Here is a 20,305-nt window from a genome sequence, read left to right as displayed (position 1 = left end):
TGCTTAAAGACTATACAAAACACGAAGTATAATATGGACACAACCTTTATTTAAAATCGTGAAAATAATAAAATGATATAAATAATATATACAGTATAAAGCAAAATACCATCACTGATACGTGAGTAGTTGATAAATAATACCGTACGTGTGTCCGTTGGTGTGATATTGTAAACATTTAGGGTGAAAACATACTATATACTAGGGTTGTCACGGTACCATAAACATGTCTTACGATACTATACCAGCTGAAGTATCTCGATACCAAATAGTATCACGATGCTGTGCCATATAATTCAAATCTATACAAAAAAAAAACAGATTTAGATTAAACATTTTGTATTTACTATAGTAAACTGTATTATACTTTGTACTAGAATATGTTGTTGTATTAACTGTAGTAATTGGATAAATTGTAGCAAATACATTTACATTTAGTCATTTGTAAATACTGTAAATACTGTAGTATACTTAAATATTTACTATGATAAGACTCAAAAACACTAGTATCTATGAGTTTTAGTAGTTTACTGTAGTAAATACTAAAGTACACTAGATCATTTTTCACGTAGGAACTAATTCAAATGTTGGACAAATTTAATTGATACAGCAGTCTTTATAAAGGGAAATATTAGGCTTACTTTAAATGCAGAACTAAAACGGCCAGTAGGTGGCGTCAATTTTCCATTGAGTTAGTGAATCATGTAACCAACTCGTTCAAATCGCCAATTTGAATCATCAAATCTCCCGAGACATTCAAAACACACATTCATTTTGGAGATAAACACCGCAAAAAGGCAGATGTAAGTGTTCAAAGAAATATTAATGCGCATATGCAACAATAACTACGGTACTACGATAGCCCTACTACCGTTTCAAAAATAGAGAGGCATCGAGGGTATTTTGAAGCTTTAGCATCACGATGCTACCGTAGCACCGGTACACCGTGCAACCCTACTATATACTAATATATTATTTTTTATTATAAAAATATATTTATAATATAAAATAGCACAAGAGAATTTGATCTTTATTGTCAGGTTTTTCGATTTTTTTGCTGTCACACCATCGGACGCATATATACAAATTGGTCAACATATAGCATATCTAACTGAAAGTAAGATTCTGAACACAATAGAAAAAACTAGCCCCTTTACCACTATTTGTCTTACCTTCTCTTTACTAGGAAGTGTTTGTGTTCTGGTAAAAGTGTCTCCTCCATTAATACTGACCAGTTCTTCATCTACAGGTGGAAATGGCGCAGGAAAAACTACTACGTCACTCTTCAGTGTGTCCGAGCTAAAGCACACGTCATACTGCTGAGTGGATTTGGAGTAAGACCAGCTCCCGTCAGGGTGGGTGGTGATCATTGGGGCGCTGTACCTGCCCAAACTGCCCTCTGTCCTGTGGCATTTCACAGCTATAAAACTGATGAGGCTCAGTAAAAAGATGACGGATACACACACAATGGCGATCAGCAAATACAGATTTAAATCCGAGAAACTCTCCTCCTTGATAGGTACATGTCTGAACTGAGTCTTGACGTCACCTGTGTTCTCAACAACCACGACATCAATAGACACAGTCGCTGACAGTGAGGGCTCTCCGTTATCAGAAACCAAAATGACCAAAGGGTGAGTTTTCAAATCATTGTCACTCATTCTCCTCTTAGTCCTGATCTCTCCGCTGCTGGTTCCGATTCGAAACAGATTGTTTCCTTTGGGCTCAGAGATGTGATAAGACAGCAGCGCATTGTAACCAGAATCCGCATCTACAGCTCTGATCTTGGCCACAAAGTAGCCCGCCTCAGCAGAATAGGGAATGTTCTCGGTGTTAACGGAACCGTGCTCGGAATAGGGCGCGAGAATCGCGGGACTATTGTCGTTCTCATCCAGAATAAAAACATTTACAGTCACGTTACTGCTGAGCGGAGGAACACCAGAGTCTGTGGCCTGAACTTTAAACTGAAACGTTTTGATCTCCTCATAGTTAAAAGACTGTAAACTGTGTATATCTCCACTGTCAGAGTTTATGTTAATCATCGATGTTACCGGGCCACCTACTATTGAATATGCGATCCGAGCATTATCACCTACATCAGGATCAAAAGCAGATGCTGTATGAATAACAGCTCCAATCTGACTGTTCTCTTTCACATAAACATTTATGACAGGGTCTGGAAAGCGCGGCGCGTTGTCATTCACATCAGAAATGTGTACAGTAATGACACTGGTACTAGAGAGAGGTGGAGTCCCTTCATCAGTAGCTGTGATGGTCACATTATATTTAGATGCGCTCTCTCTGTCTAGAGGGCCGTTTACAATGAAAGTATAATAATTTTTGTATGAATTCTGCACTTTAAAAGGAACAGAGCCCTGGATTTTTAAATTGACCTGCCCGTTTTTACCAGCATCATTATCAGTTACAGTTATCATTCCAACCATCGTATCAATAGGAGCGTCTTCTTTAACTGCATTTTCCATAGACGTAACAGCGATTTTTGGAGTATTATCATTCATGTCAACAATTTCAACTAAGACTTTACAAAGCGCCGCTCGTGGTTTATGCCCTTTATCTTTTGCCTGCACGCGGAGCTCTATTGCATTTTTTCTTTCAAAATCCACATCTCTTTTTATTGTAATCTCACCGGTTTCATGATTTATTGAGAAAGAATCGACATTTCTATCATTATCGTGATTAACTAAAGCATAGACAATTTGACCATTTACACCCTCATCGGGGTCGCTGGCCTGAACTGTGATAACTGAAGTACCAGGTAGCGTGTTTTCATTAACGCGAGCTTTATACAACGATTTACTGAAAACAGGAATATTATCGTTAACATCCTCGACATTTACGACTATCTGCATTGTCCCTGATCTCGGAGGTTTTCCTCCGTCTACAGCGGTCAGTGTGAGTTGAATCACAGACTGTTTTTCTCGGTCTAAAGCTTTCTGCAGCACTATCTCGGCGGATACACTGTGCTCTCCTCCACTTTGAACATCCAGAGAGAAATGTTCATTCGGGCTCAGCTTGTAGCTCTTTACCGAATTACTGCCCACATCTGCGTCAAACGCGCTTGGTAGAGCAAACTGCTCCCCTGGAAAAGCTGATTCGCTGATATTCAATTTTATTATTAACGTCTGAAATGCAGGCGCATTATCATTAAGGTCCTGGACATTTACTTCCAATCTGTATATGTTCAATGGGGAGTTAATCATAGCTTCTAAAGGAAGAGAACATTTGATATTTTGCATGCATATCGCTTCTCTATCAATTCTCTCTCTGACATGAAGAATACCAGATTTTATATTTGCATCGAAATACCTCTTGTTGGGTCCCTGGACGATATGAAACCCCCGTACCTCAAGTTCCTGAACATTCAGATTAAAATCTTTCGCCAAATTCCCAACTGTAGTCCCTGGGTTTGCTTCCTCCGTCAAGGAATACACAACCTGACCGCCCGCAATATTCCAAATCCGAAAGAGTAAACACACAAAAAATCCAAATCTACATGTTCGTTTTACTTTGGATGCCATCGTCTGTGAATCTTTTGGATATGACAAAACCACAGAAATCCGTTCGCATAGTCGCAGAGTAAATATTCACAAGAAGCCTCACGGCAGCAGTGCTCTGACACAATGGCGAACTGAGAACAAAGCCCTCCGCTCGTGAAACCAACTACGAAACAAGGAGGAGCTTAGCTCAGTTACACACATTTTCGTATAAAATGGGAGGCTACTGACATCGTGTGGGAAATTAGAAACATTATTGACAAAACATTTAAAAATAACAATGTTATGAGATTGAAAAACGTAATTGAATATAAATATTCAGAGTGTTAAATATTGCAAACGTTTCCCTTGATATCGAGTGTCTAACGGAGGCATTGATAGCACATGCTCTGCAGGGTTTATTACATAGAAACCACAAAAATACAACGGAAAGTTTGAACTAATTAGACAACAAATGACTAAAAATTTGCCATATCTTTCCTAGGAAACTTTGCGTTTCAGCACCAAGGACAGAGAATTTTGTAAAAAACACAAATAATTTACACTGCTTAAAGACTATACAAAACACGAAGTATAATATGGACACAACCTTTATTTAAAATCGTAAAAATAATAAAATATCAATAAAACAAAATACCATCCCTGATACGTGAGTAGTTGATAAGTAATACTGTACATGTGTCCGTTGGTGTGATATTGTAAACATTTAGGGAAAATACTTTTATATACTAATATATTATTTAAAAAAAAATTATAATATAAAATAGCACAAGAGAATTGTATCTTTATTGTCTTTTTTTTCGAATTTTTTGCTGTCACACCATCGGACACATATATACAAATTGGTCAACATATATCATATCTAACTGAAAGTAAGATTCTGAACACAATAGAAAAAACTAGCCCCTTTACCACTATTTGTCTTACCTTCTCTTTATTAGGAAGTGTTTGTGTTCTGGTAAAAGTGTCTCCTCCATTAATACTGACCAGTTCTTCATCTACAGGTGGAAATGGCGCAGGAAAAACCACTACGTCACTCTTCAGTGTGTCCGAGCTAAAGCACACGTCATACTGCTGAGTGGATTTGGAGTAAGACCAGCTCCCGTCAGGGTGGGTGGTGATCATTGGGGCGCTGTACCTGCCCAAACTGCCCTCTGTCCTGTGGCATTTCACAGCTATAAAACTGATGAGGCTCAGTAAAAAGATGACGGATACACACACAATGGCGATCAGCAAATACAGATTTAAATCCGAGAAACTCTCCTCCTTGATAGGTACATGTCTGAACTGAGTCTTGACGTCACCTGTGTTCTCAACAACCACGACATCAATAGACACAGTCGCTGACAGTGAGGGCTCTCCGTTATCAGAAACCAAAATGGCCAAAGGGTGAGTTTTCAAATCATTGTCACTCATTCTCCTCTTAGTCCTGATCTCTCCGCTGCTGGTTCCGATTCGAAACAGATTGTTTCCTTTGGGCTCAGAGATGTGATAAGACAGCAGCGCATTGTATCCAGAATCCGCATCTACAGCTCTGATCTTGGCCACAAAGTAGCCCGCCTCAGCAGAATAGGGAATGTTCTCGGTGTTAACGGAACCGTGCTCGGAATAGGGCGCGAGAATCGCGGGACTATTGTCGTTCTCATCCAGAATAAAAACATTTACAGTCACGTTACTGCTGAGCGGAGGAACACCAGAGTCTGCGGCCTGAACTTTAAACTGAAACGTTTTAATCTCCTCATAGTTAAACGACTGTAAACTGTGTATATCTCCACTGTCAGAGTTCATGTTGATCATAGATGTTACTGGACCGTTTTTAAAACTCCCTACTAATGAATATGTGATCCGGGCATTATCACCTACATCAGGATCAAAAGCAGATACTGTATGAATAACAGCTCCGATCTGACTGTTCTCTTTCACATAAACATTAATGACAGGGTCTGGAAAGCGCGGCGCATTGTCATTCACATCAGAAACGTGTACAGTAATGACACTGGTACTGGAGAGAGGCGGAGTCCCTTCATCAGTAGCTGTGATGGTCACGTTATACTCAGACGCTCTCTCTCTGTCTAGCGGACCGTTAACAACTAAAGTATAATAATTCTTGTACGAGTTTGTAACTTTAAATGGCATTGACTCACGAATCTTAAGTTGGACATCTCCATTTTTCCCGGCATCATTGTCTATAATAGATATCATACTAACCACTGTGCCATTACGTGCGTCCTCTTTAACAGTATTTACTAAAGAAGTAATAGAAATTTCTGGAGTATTGTCATTTATATCAATAATCTCCACTAAAACTTTACAGTAGGCGGCCCGTGGTTTGTGCCCTTTGTCTTTAGCTTGAACTCTAATTTCGACCGCGCCACCTTTTTCATAGTCTATGGTGCCTTTTATCGTTATGTGTCCCGTTTCAGAATCTATGTAAAATGCATCTACACTATTATCGTTGTCCTGGCTCATTAAAGAATATGTAATTTCACCGTTTAGTCCCTCATCTGGGTCACTGGCATGAACTTGGATTATGAAGGCGCCAGGAGGTGCATTCTCTACTACTCGAGCTTTGTACAGAGGCTTACTAAAGACTGGGATATTATCATTTACATCTTCAACATTAACGATGATATCTATTGTTCCTGATTTTGGAGGTTTTCCTCCGTCTACAGCGGTCAGTGTGAGTTGGATCACAGGCTGTTTCTCTCGGTCTAAAGCTTTCTGCAGCACTAACTCTGCCGATACACTCTGCTCTCCTCCGCTCTGAATATCCAGAGAGAAATGTTCATTCGGGCTCAGTTTGTAGCTCTTTACCGAATTACTGCCCACATCTGCGTCAAACGCACGCGGCAAAGGAAATCTCTCCCCAGGCAGAGCCAGCTCGGAAATATTTAAATGTTTGGCAGGGGAATTAAATGTAGGAGTGTTATCATTAATATCTAGTATGTTTACTTCAACGCGATAAACATTTAATGGCTCGTTAACAATAGCTTCCAACGGAAGAGAACATTTCAAGCTCCGTCCGCACAGATCGTCTCTGTCTATTTTGTCTTGAACATGCAGCACTCCAGTTTTTGCATTGAGATCAAAATACCTTTTATTTGGTCCGGACACAAGTTGAAATGCCCGATTAAGCAGATCCTGTAAATTTAGGTTTAAATCCTTCGCAAGGTTGCCGACTGTGCTTCCTCTGTTTGTCTCTTCCGACACAGTATACACAATCTGCCCGTCCGCTGTATTCCCGAAGCAAATCAGCATATGAATAAGTATCGTTACTACACAAACATGGTCCCGCGAATTCGCCATGTTCCGTTTCAAAGAAAATACACAGTATTTAGCCAGACAGTACAAACTGCATTTCGACTGTGTTTAGTTTGCTATCCACGACGAATGAAAGAATGTGGCGTCGCGAACAAAGCCATCTCACCCTCCACCAGCAGCGAAAAACAAGGCGGAGACACCGGCACACGAATATTTACAGGCTGCTGGGGACCTCTAGCGGACAAACGAAGCTTTTCCCGACAACACCTTCATTGCACAAAGAGTTTAAAATGTGGTTGAATACAAATGCAACATCGATCTTGACTATTCCGAAATGAATTAAAAATATGAACAAAATTAAACCTATAAAGGCTTTATTTGTGAGCAAAATACACACCTACATATATTTATAAATTATTATTAGAACAAAAGAATATAAAACCCATTTTGAAGACAAGATTTTTGTACTTTACAATCCCTGAAAGCATAAATTAAACCGTTACCATAGCAAATAACTAACAAAAAGGTCAAAACCACTTGACAATATTATAATATGAAAAAAAAATATCATAAATATGGATGATTCTTATTTGCATATGGGGAAAGACTTATATTATTATTTATTATTACGCGCGGCTATATGTTGAAGCGCTTCAGTACCACGGATAGCGCTAACTGCGAACAATGAACAATTCTCTCTAATACATGCAGCTTTGATTCTTACCTTTTCTGTATTAGGAAGTGTTTGTGTTCTGGTAAAAGTGTCTCCTCCATTAATACTGATTAGTTCTGCATCTGCAGGCGGAAATGGCGCAGGGAAAACCACTACGTCACTCTTCAGTGTGTCCGAGCTAAAGCACACGTCATACTGCTGAGTGGATTTGGAGTAAGACCAGCTCCCGTCAGGGTGGGTGGTGATCATTGGAGCGCTGTACCTGCCCAAACTGCCCTCTGTCCTGTGGCATTTCACAGCTATCAAACTGATGAGGCTCAGTAAAAAGATGACGGATACACACACAATGGCGATCAGCAAATACAGATTTAAATCCGAGAAACTCTCCTCCTTGATAGGTACATGTCTGAACTGAGTCTTGACGTCACCTGTGTTCTCAACAACCACGACATCAATAGACACAGTCGCTGACAGTGAGGGCTCTCCGTTATCAGAAACCAAAATGACCAAAGGGTGAGTTTTCAAATCATTGTCACTCATTCTCCTCTTAGTCCTGATCTCTCCGCTGCTGGTTCCGATTCGAAACAGATTGTTTCCTTTGGGCTCAGAGATGTGATAAGACAGCAGCGCATTGTAACCCGAATCCGCATCTACAGCTCTGATCTTGGCCACAAAATAACCCGCCTCAGCAGAATAGGGAATGTTCTCGGTGTTAACGGAACCGTGCTCGGAATAGGGCGCGAGAATCGCGGGACTATTGTCGTTCTCATCCAGAATAAAAACATTTACAGTCACGTTACTGCTGAGCGGAGGAACACCAGAGTCTGTGGCCTGAACTTTAAACTGAAACGTTTTAATCTCCTCATAGTTAAAAGACTGTAAACTGTGTATATCTCCACTGTCAGAGTTTATGTTGATCAAGGATGTTACCGGGCTGCTTTTAGAGCTTTCTACTAATGAATATGTGATCCGGGCATTATCACCTACATCAGGATCAAAAGCAGATACTGTATGAATAACAGCTCCGATCTGACTGTTCTCTTTCACATAAACATTAATGACAGGGTCTGAAAAGTGCGGCGCGTTATCATTCACATCAGAAACGTGTACAGTAACGACACTGGTACTAGAGAGAGGTGGAGTCCCCTCATCAGTAGCTGTGATGGTCACATTGTATATAGATACAATCTCTCTATCTAGATGACCATCTACAAGTAGAGAATATTTATTTTTATACGTATTCTGTATTGAAAACGGAAGGGAATCGATTACTCTCAAATGAACAGCTCCGTTTTTACCAGAATCATTATCTTTAACTGTAATCAGCCCGACCATTGTCCCCCTTGGTGAACCCTCTTTTACATCATTAACAAGAGACGTTACAAATATTTCAGGAATATTGTCGTTAACATCTATTATTTCAATTAATACTTTACATTGAGCTACTCTTGGAGATGAGCCTTTGTCTTTTGCTTGCACACGAATTTCAATAGCGTTGTTTGTCTCCTGGTCTAACATACGGCGGACTGTTATTTCACCAGTCACTTCATTAATAGCGAAAGACTCGACATATCTATCATTAACATGGTTAACAAAGGAATATACTACAGCCCCATTTACCCCTTCGTCCGCATCCCTCGCATGTACAGCAATGACCGACGTGCCAATTGGAGCATTTTCGGGAATTTGAGCTTTGTAAAGCGACTTTGTGAACACGGGAATATTGTCATTAACATCTATGACATTGACAATTATATTTATTGTCCCTGATCTCGGAGGTTTTCCTCCGTCTACAGCGGTCAGTGTGAGCTGGATCGCGGGCTGTTTCTCTCGGTCTAAAGATTTCTGTAGCATTAACTCAGCAGATACACTCTGATCTTCTCCGCTCTGAACATCCAGAGAGAAATGTTCATTCGGGCTCAGCTTGTAGCTCTTCACCGAATTACTACCCACATCTGCGTCAAACGCACTGGGTAAAGAGTATCGTTCCCCTATAAATGCAGCCTCTGTAATATTTAATTGTAACGATAAGGTGTGAAAAATAGGTGAATTGTCGTTTACATCCAGTACATTAACTTCGAATCGGTACATGTTTAGTGGCGAATTTACAATGGCCTCCAATTCTAAAACACATTTTAAGCTCCGTCCGCACAGCTGCTCTCGGTCTATTTTCTCTTTAATTTTAAGGATACCCGTTTTCATATTTACATCGAAATACCTTTGGTTGGGGCCATAAGCGATTTGAAATCCACGGTGCTCCAGATCTTGTAAATTAAGGTTTAAATCTTTGACTAAATTCCCAACAGCAGTCCCAGCATTCGCTTCTTCCGACACAGAAAACACAATCTGTCCAGATGATGTTCTTAAAAGACAAAGTATTTTCAGATAAATCCACAATAGATTCCGTTGCTTTAGCGAGTTTGCCATGATCCATTCGTAACAAATCCACAAGACAATTGGGGTCAAATCATTTCGCACATCTTTGTAGTAAAATCAACCGTGTGCTATAAAGCAGATCACAAATTCTCTATTGTGGAGTCCAACGAACAAAGCCCAAGCGAGCTCAAACGCCCTGCCCCAAAACAGGGAGGAGTCATGTCGAGAAGAGAAAGACATTTTTACGCGGGTAGCTGATGACACCATGTGGATAAAGCTTGAGTGAAACAGAAAATATATTTAACTAAATCTAAATTTATTCACATTACGACGGCTACAACAGATCAATAATTACCTTTCATGTACTTTTATGGATTTATTATGTGCAAAAGTGTACTTATTGAAAGGGTACCACTCTAGTAATGTCAAAACAAAAATATAAACAGAATTACAGAAACCTGTTTAAAAAACAACAACAAACTGCATCGAAATGCATCTTTATTGATAATAAATAGGTCGAATAAAACCAAAGCGGCTCATTAATCTCAAGTGTAAATTGTGTTTTTAAAAAGTTCACACAACATCAAGATTAAGAAATAAACACAACAACGAATATAAGTGGTCTAACTCAGAAAAAATGTACTTTAATTGTAACTGAACAATACTACAACTAACTCAAATTTAAAAAAGTATATAAAATAAAACAGAAAATCAGCATCAATGAACTCTAAATCAGAAAAAAATTATCAACGTGTTCAGCACCAGGGACAGCAACAACATTTCTGTTGCATAATATCGATATGCAGAAGACATGCTCATGTAAAAGTAGGAGCTAGCCCAACACTAGCTACAGTGAGGGAAATAAGTATTTGATCCCCTGCTGATTTTGTAAGTTTGCCTACTTACAAACAAATGAAGGGTCTATAATTTTTATGGTGGGTTTATTTTAACTGATAGACACAGAATATTNCCCTCTGTCCTGTGGCATTTCACAGCTATCAAAACTGATGAGGCTCAGTAAAAAGATGACGGATACACACACAATGGCGATCAGCAAATACAGATTTAAATCCGAGAAACTCTCCTCCTTGATAGGTACATGTCTGAACTGAGTCTTGACGTCACCTGTGTTTCTCAACAACCACCACATCAATAGACACAGTCGCTGACAGTGAGGGCTCTCCGTTATCAGAAACCAAAATGCATCAAACGGGTGAGTTTTCATATCATTGTCACTCATTCTCCTCTTAAGTCCTGATCTCTCCGCTGCTGGTTCCGATTCGAAACAGATTGTTTCCTTTGGGCTCAGAGATATGAAAGAAAGCAGCGCATTGTAACCCGAATCCGCATCTACAGCTCTGATCTTGGCCACAAAGTAGCCCGCCTCAGCAGAATAGGGAATGTTCTCGTCGTATGTATTAAGGGAACCGTGCTCGGAATAGGGCGCGAGAATCCGCGGGACTATTGCGTTCTCATCCAGAATAAAAACATTTTCAGTCACGTTACTGCTGAGCGGAGGAACACCAGAGTCTGTGGCCTGAACTTTAAACTGAAATGTTTTAATCTCCTCATAGTTAAAAGACTGTAAACTGTGAATATCTCCACTGTCAGGATTTATGTTGATCATCGGATGTATTGGGCTGCTTTTAGAGCTTTCTATTGCATATGTGTGATCCGGGCATTATCAGCTACATCAGGATCAAAAGCAGATGCTGTGTGAATAACAGCTCCGATCTGACTGTTCTCTTTCACATGAACATTAATGACAGGTCTGGAAAGCGCGGCCGTTAGTCATTCACATCAGAAACGTGTACAGTAATGACACTGGTACTAGAAGAGGCGGAGTCCCTTCATCAGTAGCTTGCGATGGTCACATTGTATATAGACACAATCTCTCTATCTAGATGACCATCTACAAGTAGAGAATATTTATTTTTATATGTATTCTTGTATTGAAAATGGAAGGGAATCGATTACTCTCAAATTAACAGCTCCGTTTTTAACCAGAATCATCATCTTTAACTGTAATCAGCCCGACCATTGTCCCCCCTTGGTGAACCCTCTTTTACATCATTAAACAAGAGACGTTACAAATATTTCAGGAATATTGTCGTTAACATCTATTATTTCAATTAATACTTTACAATGAGCCCCCTCTTGCAATTTTGACCCCTGTCTTTCGCTTGCACGCGAAATTTCGCGATAGCATTGTTTGACTCCTGGTCTAAAATTCCATGAACTGTTATTTCACCAGACACTTCATTAATTGTGAAAGACTCGACATGTTTATCATTTACACGAGTGTTATAAAGGCAATATAGTACAGCCCCATTTAACCCACCATCCGCATCACTCGCGTGTACAGTAATAACTGACGTACCAATTGGAGCATTTTCAGAGAATTCGAGCTTTGTTTTTAAAGCGACTTTGTGAACACGGGAATATTGTCATTAACATCTATGACATTGACAATTATATTTATTGTCCCTGATCTCGGAGGTTTTCCTCCGTCTACAGCGGTCAGTGTGAACTGAATTACAGTCTGTTTTTCTCGGTCTAAAGCTTTCTGCAGCATTAAACTCTGCAGACATACTTTGATCTTCTCGCTCTGAACATCCAGAGAGAAATGTTCATTCGGGCTCATGTGTAGCTCTTTACCGAATTACTTCCCACATCTGTGTCAACCACTGGGTAAGGAGTATCTTTCCCCTATAAATACAGGCCTCTGTAATATTTAATTGTAACGATGAAGTGTGAAACATGGGTGAATTGTCGTTTACATCCAATTACATTAACTTTCGAATCCGGTACATGTTTAGTGGCGAATTTACAATGGCCTCCAATTCTAAAACACATTTTAAGCTCCGTCCGCACAGCTGCTCTCGGTCTAATTTCTCTTTAATTTTTAAGGATACCCGTTTTCATATTTACCATCGAAATACCTTTGGTTGGGACCAGAAGCGATTTGAAATCCACGGTGCTCCAGATCTTGTAAATTAAGGTTTAAATCTTTGACTAAATTCCCAACAGCAGTCCCAGCATTCGCTTCTTCCGACACAGAAAACACAATCTGTCCAGAGGATATCCTTAAAAGACAATAAAGTATTGTCAGATAAATCCACAATAGATTCCGTTGTTTTAGCGAGTTTGCCATGATCTATTCGCAACAAATCCACAAGACAAGTCAAATAATTTCGCACATCTTTGTAGTAAAATCAACCGTGTGCTATACAACAGATCACAAATTCTCTATTGTGGAGACCAACGAACAAAGCCCAAGCGAGCTCAAACGCCCTGCCCCAAAACAGGGAGGAGTCATGTCGAGAAGAGAAAGACATTTTAACGCGGGTAGCTGATGACACCTTGTGGATGAAGCTTGAGTGAAACAGAAAATATATTTAACTGTAAATCTAAATATATTCACATTACGACGGTCACAACAGATCTTTAGGCAACCTTTAATATCGGACTGTCCGAAAACATGGTCAAAATATATTTAAGCTGTCTCTGTGGCGGTACCCATTAAAAAGGTCTTAATATGTACCATTTAAGTACAGATATACAGTATATTCATTTGGTACCAATAACTACCTTTGAGGTACTTTTATGTATTTGTGTGTAAAAGGGTACTTATTGAAAGAGTACCACTCCAGTAACAGCTTTTGTATCTTTTTTTCTGAAAGTGCACGAACCACAAAGAAACGAAAATGTCAAAACAAAAATATAAACAGAATTACAGAAACCTGTTTAAAAACAATTGTAATGCATCTATATTGATAATAAATAAGTCGAACAAAACCAAAGTGGCCCATTAATCACATGTGTAAAAAGTGTAAATTGCGTTTTGAAAAAGTTCACACAACATCCAGATTAAGAAATAAATAATAAACACAACAACGAATATAAGTGATCTAACTCAGAAAATTTTACTTTGATTGTAACTGAACACAAACAAACCCTACTACTACAATACTGTACAACTAACTAAAATTAAAAAGGTATATAAAATAAAACAGAAAACCAGTATTAATGAACTCTAAATCAGAAAAAAAATCAACGTGTTCAGCACCACGGCCAGCAACAACATTTATGTTGCGTAAAATCGATTTGAAGAAGACATGCTCACGTAAAGTAGGAGCTAGTCCAACACTAGCTATAAGGTCACTGCAATTTAAGCTCAATAATGCGAAATTTAAAAACCAAGTGTCAAACAACCTAAAGAGTCCAAAATGTCTTACCTTCTCTTTACTAGGAAGTGTTTGCGTTGTGGTGAAAGTGTCTCCTCCATTAATACTGATCAGCTCCGCATCTACAGGTGGAAATGGCGCAGGAAAAACCACTACGTCACTCTTCAGTGTGTCCGAGCTAAAGCACACGTCATACTGCTGAGTGGATTTGGAGTAAGACCAGCTCCCGTCAGGGTGGGTGGTGATCATTGGAGCGCTGTACCTGCCCAAACTGCCCTCTGTCCTGTGGCATTTCACAGCTATAAAACTGATGAGGCTCAGTAAAAAGATGACGGATACACACACAATGGCGATCAGCAAATACAGATTTAAATCCGAGAAACTCTCCTCCTTGATAGGTACATGTCTGAACTGAGTCTTGACGTCACCTGTGTTCTCAACAACCACGACATCAATAGACACAGTCGCTGACAGTGAGGGCTCTCCATTATCAGAAACCAAAATGACCAACGGGTGAGTTTTTAAATCATTGTCACTCATTCTCCTCTTAGTCCTGATCTCTCCGCTGCTGGTTCCGATTCGAAACAGATTGTTTCCTTTGGGCTCAGAGATGTGATAAGACAGCAGCGCATTGTAACCCGAATCCGCATCTACAGCTCTGATCTTGGCCACAAAGTAGCCCGCCTCAGCAGAATAGGGAATGTTCTCGGTATTAACGGAACCGTGCTCGGAATAGGGCGCGAGAATCGAGGGACTATTGTCGTTCTCATCCAGAATAAAAACATTTACAGTCACGTTACTGCTGAGCGGAGGAACACCAGAGTCTGTGGCCTGAACTTTAAACTGAAACGTTTTGATCTCCTCATAGTTAAAAGACTGTAAACTGTGTATATCTCCACTGTCAGAGTTTATGTTGATCATTAATGTTGCTGGGCCGCCTACTAATGAATATGTGATCCGGGCATTATCACCTACATCAGGATCATACGCAGATGCTGTATGAATAACAGCTCCGATCTGACTGTTCTCTTTCACATGAACATTAATGAAAGGGTCTGGAAAGCGCGGCGCGTTGTCATTCACATCAGAAACGTGTACAGTAATGACACTGGTACTAGAGAGAGGCGGAGTCCCTTCATCAGTAGCTGTGATGGTCACGTTATACTCAGACTTGCTTTCTCTGTCTAATTCACCGTCTACAACAAGTGAATATTTATTCTTGTAGGTGTTCTGTATACGAAATGGTGCAAATTCGTGTATTTTAAGAGCAACAGCCTCATTTTTACCTGCATCTCCATCTTTAACAGTTATCAATCCCACCATTGTACCTGCAGTAGCGTCTTCTCTCACTGTTTCAGCGAGAGATGTCACTGATATTTCAGGTACATTATCATTTACATCGGTAATTTCAATTAAAACTTTACAATGAGCAGCTCTTGGTTTATGTCCTCTATCTTTTGCCTGGACTCGGATTTCTACGGCATTGCTTTTCTCGTAATCGATGTTTCCTTTAACATAAATCAACCCACTAACAGAATCAATTGTAAAGGCGTTCGCGATATTGCTATCATCGTGATTTATAAATGAATACATTATTTCTCCGTTTATACCTTCGTCAGAATCACTAGCATGGACTGTGACAACAGAGGTCCCAGGAGGCGCATTTTCACGAATTCGTGCTTTGTAAAGAGATTGAGTAAATACAGGCATATTATCATTTACATCCTCAACATTTATAATAATCTGTGATGTCCCCGATTTAGGAGATTTTCCTCCGTCTACAGCGGCCAGTGTGAGCTGGATCACAGGCTGTTTCTCTCGGTCTAAAGCTTTCTGCAGCACTAACTCAGCAGATACACTTTGTTCTCCTCCGCTCTGAACATCCAGAGAGAAATGTTCGTTCGGGCTCAGTTTGTAGCTTTTTACCGAATTACTGCCCACATCTGCGTCAAACGCGCTCGGTACAGTAAATCTCTCACCAGGAAAAGCAGACTCTACGATATTCAGTTCTGGTTTTGGTGACTTAAAACTAGGACAATTATCGTTGATGTCTAAAACATTCACTTCCAGTCTATACATGTTTAAAGGGGAGTTTACAACAGCTTCTAATTCCAAAGCGCATTTGCTGCTCTTTCCGCATAACTGTTCCCTGTCTATTCTCTCTCTGACGACGAGAACGCCACTTTTTAAATTGACACCGAAATACCTCTTATTTTGTCTTTCAACGATCTGAAATCCTCGAACCTCCAATTCTGGAATATTCAGGTTTAAATCCTTTGCGATATTTCCCACTGTGGTTCCAGGATCTGCCTCCTCCGACACAGAATAGACAATCTGCCCTTTAGCACTATTCCAAATGATGAATGGTAAAATTAAATACATCCACGACGTAAATCCATCTTTTGACATTTTCATAATTTTTTCAATAAATACGTTAGATCCATTCGATAAACACGCACAACGTCGCAATTCCTTGAAGCTCTTACAAGAATAGATCTTGTAAATTAAGGTTTAAATCTTTGACTAAATTCCCAACAGCAGTCCCAGCATTCGCTTCTTCCGACACAGAAAACACAATCTGTCCAGAGGATATCCTTAAAAGACAATAAAGTATTGTCAGATAAATCCACAATAGATTCCGTTGTTTTAGCGAGTTTGCCATGATCTATTCGCAACAAATCCACAAGACAAGTCAAATAATTTCGCACATCTTTGTAGTAAAATCAACCGTGTGCTATACAACAGATCACAAATTCTCTATTGTGGAGACCAACGAACAAAGCCCAAGCGAGCTCAAACGCCCTGCCCCAAAACAGGAGGAGTCACACCGAGAAGAGAAAGACATTTTAACGCGGGTAGCTGATGACACCTTGTGGATGAAGCTTGAGTGAAACAGAAAATATATTTAACTGTAAATCTAAATATATTCACATTACGACGGTCACAACAGATCTTTAGGCAACCTTTAATATCGGACTGTCCGAAAACATGGTCAAAATATATTTAAGCTGTCTCTGTGGCGGTACCCATTAAAAAGGTCTTAATATGTACCATTTAAGTACAGATATACAGTATATTCATTTGGTACCAATAACTACCTTTGAGGTACTTTTATGTATTTGTGTGTAAAAGGGTACTTATTGAAAGAGTACCACTCCAGTAACAGCTTTTGTATCTTTTTTTCTGAAAGTGCACGAACCACAAAGAAACGAAAATGTCAAAACAAAAATATAAACAGAATTACAGAAACCTGTTTAAAAACAATTGTAATGCATCTATATTGATAATAAATAAGTCGAACAAAACCAAAGTGGCCCATTAATCACATGTGTAAAAAGTGTAAATTGCGTTTTGAAAAAGTTCACACAACATCCAGATTAAGAAATAAATAATAAACACAACAACGAATATAAGTGATCTAACTCAGAAAATTTTACTTTGATTGTAACTGAACACAAACAAACCCTACTACTACAATACTGTACAACTAACTAAAATTAAAAAGGTATATAAAATAAAACAGAAAACCAGTATTAATGAACTCTAAATCAGAAAAAAAATCAACGTGTTCAGCACCACGGCCAGCAACAACATTTATGTTGCGTAAAATCGATTTGAAGAAGACATGCTCACGTAAAGTAGGAGCTAGTCCAACACTAGCTATAAGGTCACTGCAATTTAAGCTCAATAATGCAAAATTAAAAGGCCCAGTGTCCTGTCAAACAACTAATATGTCCAAAATGTCTTACCTTCTCTTTACTAGGAAGTGTTTGCGTTGTGGTGAAAGTGTCTCCTCCATTAATACTGATCAGCTCCGCATCTACAGGCGGAAATGGCGCAGGAAAAACCACTACGTCACTCTTCAGTGTGTCCGAGCTAAAGCACACGTCATACTGCTGAGTGGATTTGGAGTAAGACCAGCTCCCGTCAGGGTGGGTGGTGATCATTGGTGCGCTGTACCTGCCCAAACTGCCCTCTGTCCTGTGGCATTTTACAGCTATCAAACTGATCAGGCTCAGTAAAAAGATGACCGATACGCACACAATGGCGATCAGCAAATACAGATTTAAAACCGAGAAACTCTCCTCCTTGATAGGTACATGTCTGAACTGAGTCTTGACGTCACCTGTGTTCTCAACAACCACGACATCAATAGACACAGTCGCTGACAGTGAGGGCTCTCCGTTATCAGAAACCAAAATGATCAACGGGTGAGTTTTCATATCATTGTCACTCATTCTCCTCTTAGTCCTGATCTCTCCGCTGCTGGTTCCGATTCGAAACAGATTGTTTCCTTTGGGCTCAGAGATATGATAAGAAAGCAGCGCATTGTAACCCGAATCCGCATCTACAGCTCTGATCTTGGCCACAAAGTAGCCCGCCTCAGCAGAATAGGGAATGTTCTCGGTGTTAACGGAACCGTGCTCGGAATAGGGCGCGAGAATCGCGGGACTATTGTCGTTCTCATCCAGAATAAAAACATTTACAGTCACGTTACTGCTGAGCGGAGGAACACCAGAGTCTGTGGCCTGAACTTTAAACTGAAACGTTTTAATCTCCTCATAGTTAAAAGACTGTAAACTGTGAATATCTCCACTGTCAGAGTTTATGNTTAATCATCGATGTTACCGGGCCACCTACTATTGAATATGCGATCCGAGCATTATCACCTACATCAGGATCAAAAGCAGATGCTGTATGAATAACAGCTCCAATCTGACTGTTCTCTTTCACATAACATTTATGACAGGGTCTGGAAAGCGCGGCGCGTTGTCATTCACATCAGAAACGTGTACAGTAATGACACTGGTACTAGAGAGAGGTGGAGTCCCTTCATCAGTAGCTGTGATGGTCACATTGTATATAGATGCGACATCTCTCTGTCTAGAGGCCTATCTACAAGTGAGAATATATTATTTTTGATATGTATTCTGCTATTAAAAGGAACAGGCCGGAATCGATTTTCAAATTAACGCTCCGTTTTTACCAGCATATTCAGTTACAGTTCATTCAATCATATAGAGCGTCTGTAATAGCCATTCCATAGATCCCTGTGAACCGTTTTTACATCATTAAATACAATTTCAATTGTCGTTAACAATTTCAACTAAGACTTTACAAGAGCGCCCTCTTGCATTTTGCCCTCTTTTGTCCTGCACGCGGATCTATTAGCATTTTTGCTCTGTCTAAAATCCACATGACTTTTTATTTAATCCAGCCGTTTCATATTAATTGTGAAAGAACTCGACATGTTCTATCATTTACTGATTAACTAAAGCATATGACAATTGACCCATTTAACCCACATCCGCATGCACTGACTGTAGATAACTGAAGTACCAATGGAGCGTGATTTTCATAACCGAGCTTTGTACAACGACTTTGTGAAAACACGGAATATTTCTTAACATCTCGACATTTAGACTATCATGATTGTCCCTGATCTCGGAGGTTTTCCTCCGTCTACAGCGGTCAGTGTGAGCTGGATCACAGGCTGTTTCTCTCGGTCTAAAGCTTTCTGCAGCACTAACTCAGCAGATACACTTTGTTCTCCTCCGCTCTGAACATCCAGAGAGAAATGTTCGTTCGGGCTCAGTTTGTAGCTTTTTACCGAATTACTGCCCACATCTGCGTCAAACGCGCTAGGTAAAGTAAATCTATCACCAGGAAAAGCAGACTCTACAATATTCAGTTATGAATTTGGTGAATTAAAACTAGGAAAATTATCGTTGATATCTAAAACATTAAATTCCAGTCTATACATGTTTAAAGGAGAGTTAACAAAAGCATCTAATTCCAAAACGCATTTGCTGCTCTTTCCGCATAACTGTTCCCTGTCTATTCTCTCTCTGACGACGAGAACGCCACTTTTTAAATTGACACCGAAATACCTCTTATTTAGACAATCAACGATCTGAAATCCTCGAACCTCCAATTCTGGAATATTCAGGTTTAAATCCTTTGCGATATTTCCCACTGTGGTTCCAGGATCTGCCTCCTCCGACACAGAATAGACAATCTGCCCTTTAGCAATATTCCAAATGATGAATGGTAAAATTAAATACATCCACCACGACGTAAATCCATCTTTTGACATTTTCATAATTTTTTCAATAAATACGTTAGATCCATTCGATAAACACGCACAACGTCGCAATTCCTTGAAGCTCTTACAAGAAAGGAAAAAGCAATGTGGCCTCTGACGAACAAAAGGCCCACGTGATAAACTGAACCTCCCGAGGAAAAGCCCCTTTACCGAGGTAAGAATGTCGGTCTCTGACGACACCATGCGG

At 39.7% G+C, this 20,305-nt stretch overlaps 1 protein-coding gene and 2 pseudogenes across 22 annotated transcripts in view; all 3 read right to left on the bottom strand.

Annotated features, from left to right (window-relative positions):
* LOC130563558 (protocadherin alpha-C2-like) overlaps positions 1–20,305 on the bottom strand; it is a 156,046-nt gene that overhangs the window by 38,285 nt on the left and 97,456 nt on the right. Inside the window, exon 1 of one of the 22 annotated variants that reach the window (XM_057349171.1) lies at positions 14,064–16,486. The exons of 18 other annotated variants lie outside the window; for them this stretch is intronic. In XM_057349171.1, the coding sequence (XP_057205154.1) occupies positions 14,064–16,427 (2,364 nt within the window). In that variant the 5' untranslated portion in view covers positions 16,428–16,486. Of the gene's footprint in view, positions 1–1,172; positions 3,664–4,442; positions 7,032–7,500; positions 10,213–14,063; positions 16,487–20,305 lie in introns of those variants that run through there. 3 more of the 22 variants (XM_057349162.1, XM_057349161.1, XM_057349169.1) reach the window with 3 other exon arrangements.
* Positions 10,658–13,101, bottom strand: LOC130564233 (protocadherin alpha-8-like; annotated as a pseudogene).
* LOC130564232 (protocadherin gamma-A8-like) lies at positions 17,711–20,283 on the bottom strand (annotated as a pseudogene).

This window comes from Triplophysa rosa, linkage group LG13, assembly GCF_024868665.1.
Source record: "Triplophysa rosa linkage group LG13, Trosa_1v2, whole genome shotgun sequence".
In the NCBI taxonomy this organism is placed as follows: Eukaryota; Metazoa; Chordata; class Actinopteri; order Cypriniformes; family Nemacheilidae; genus Triplophysa; species Triplophysa rosa.
This window is presented reverse-complemented; position numbering and strand designations above follow the sequence as displayed.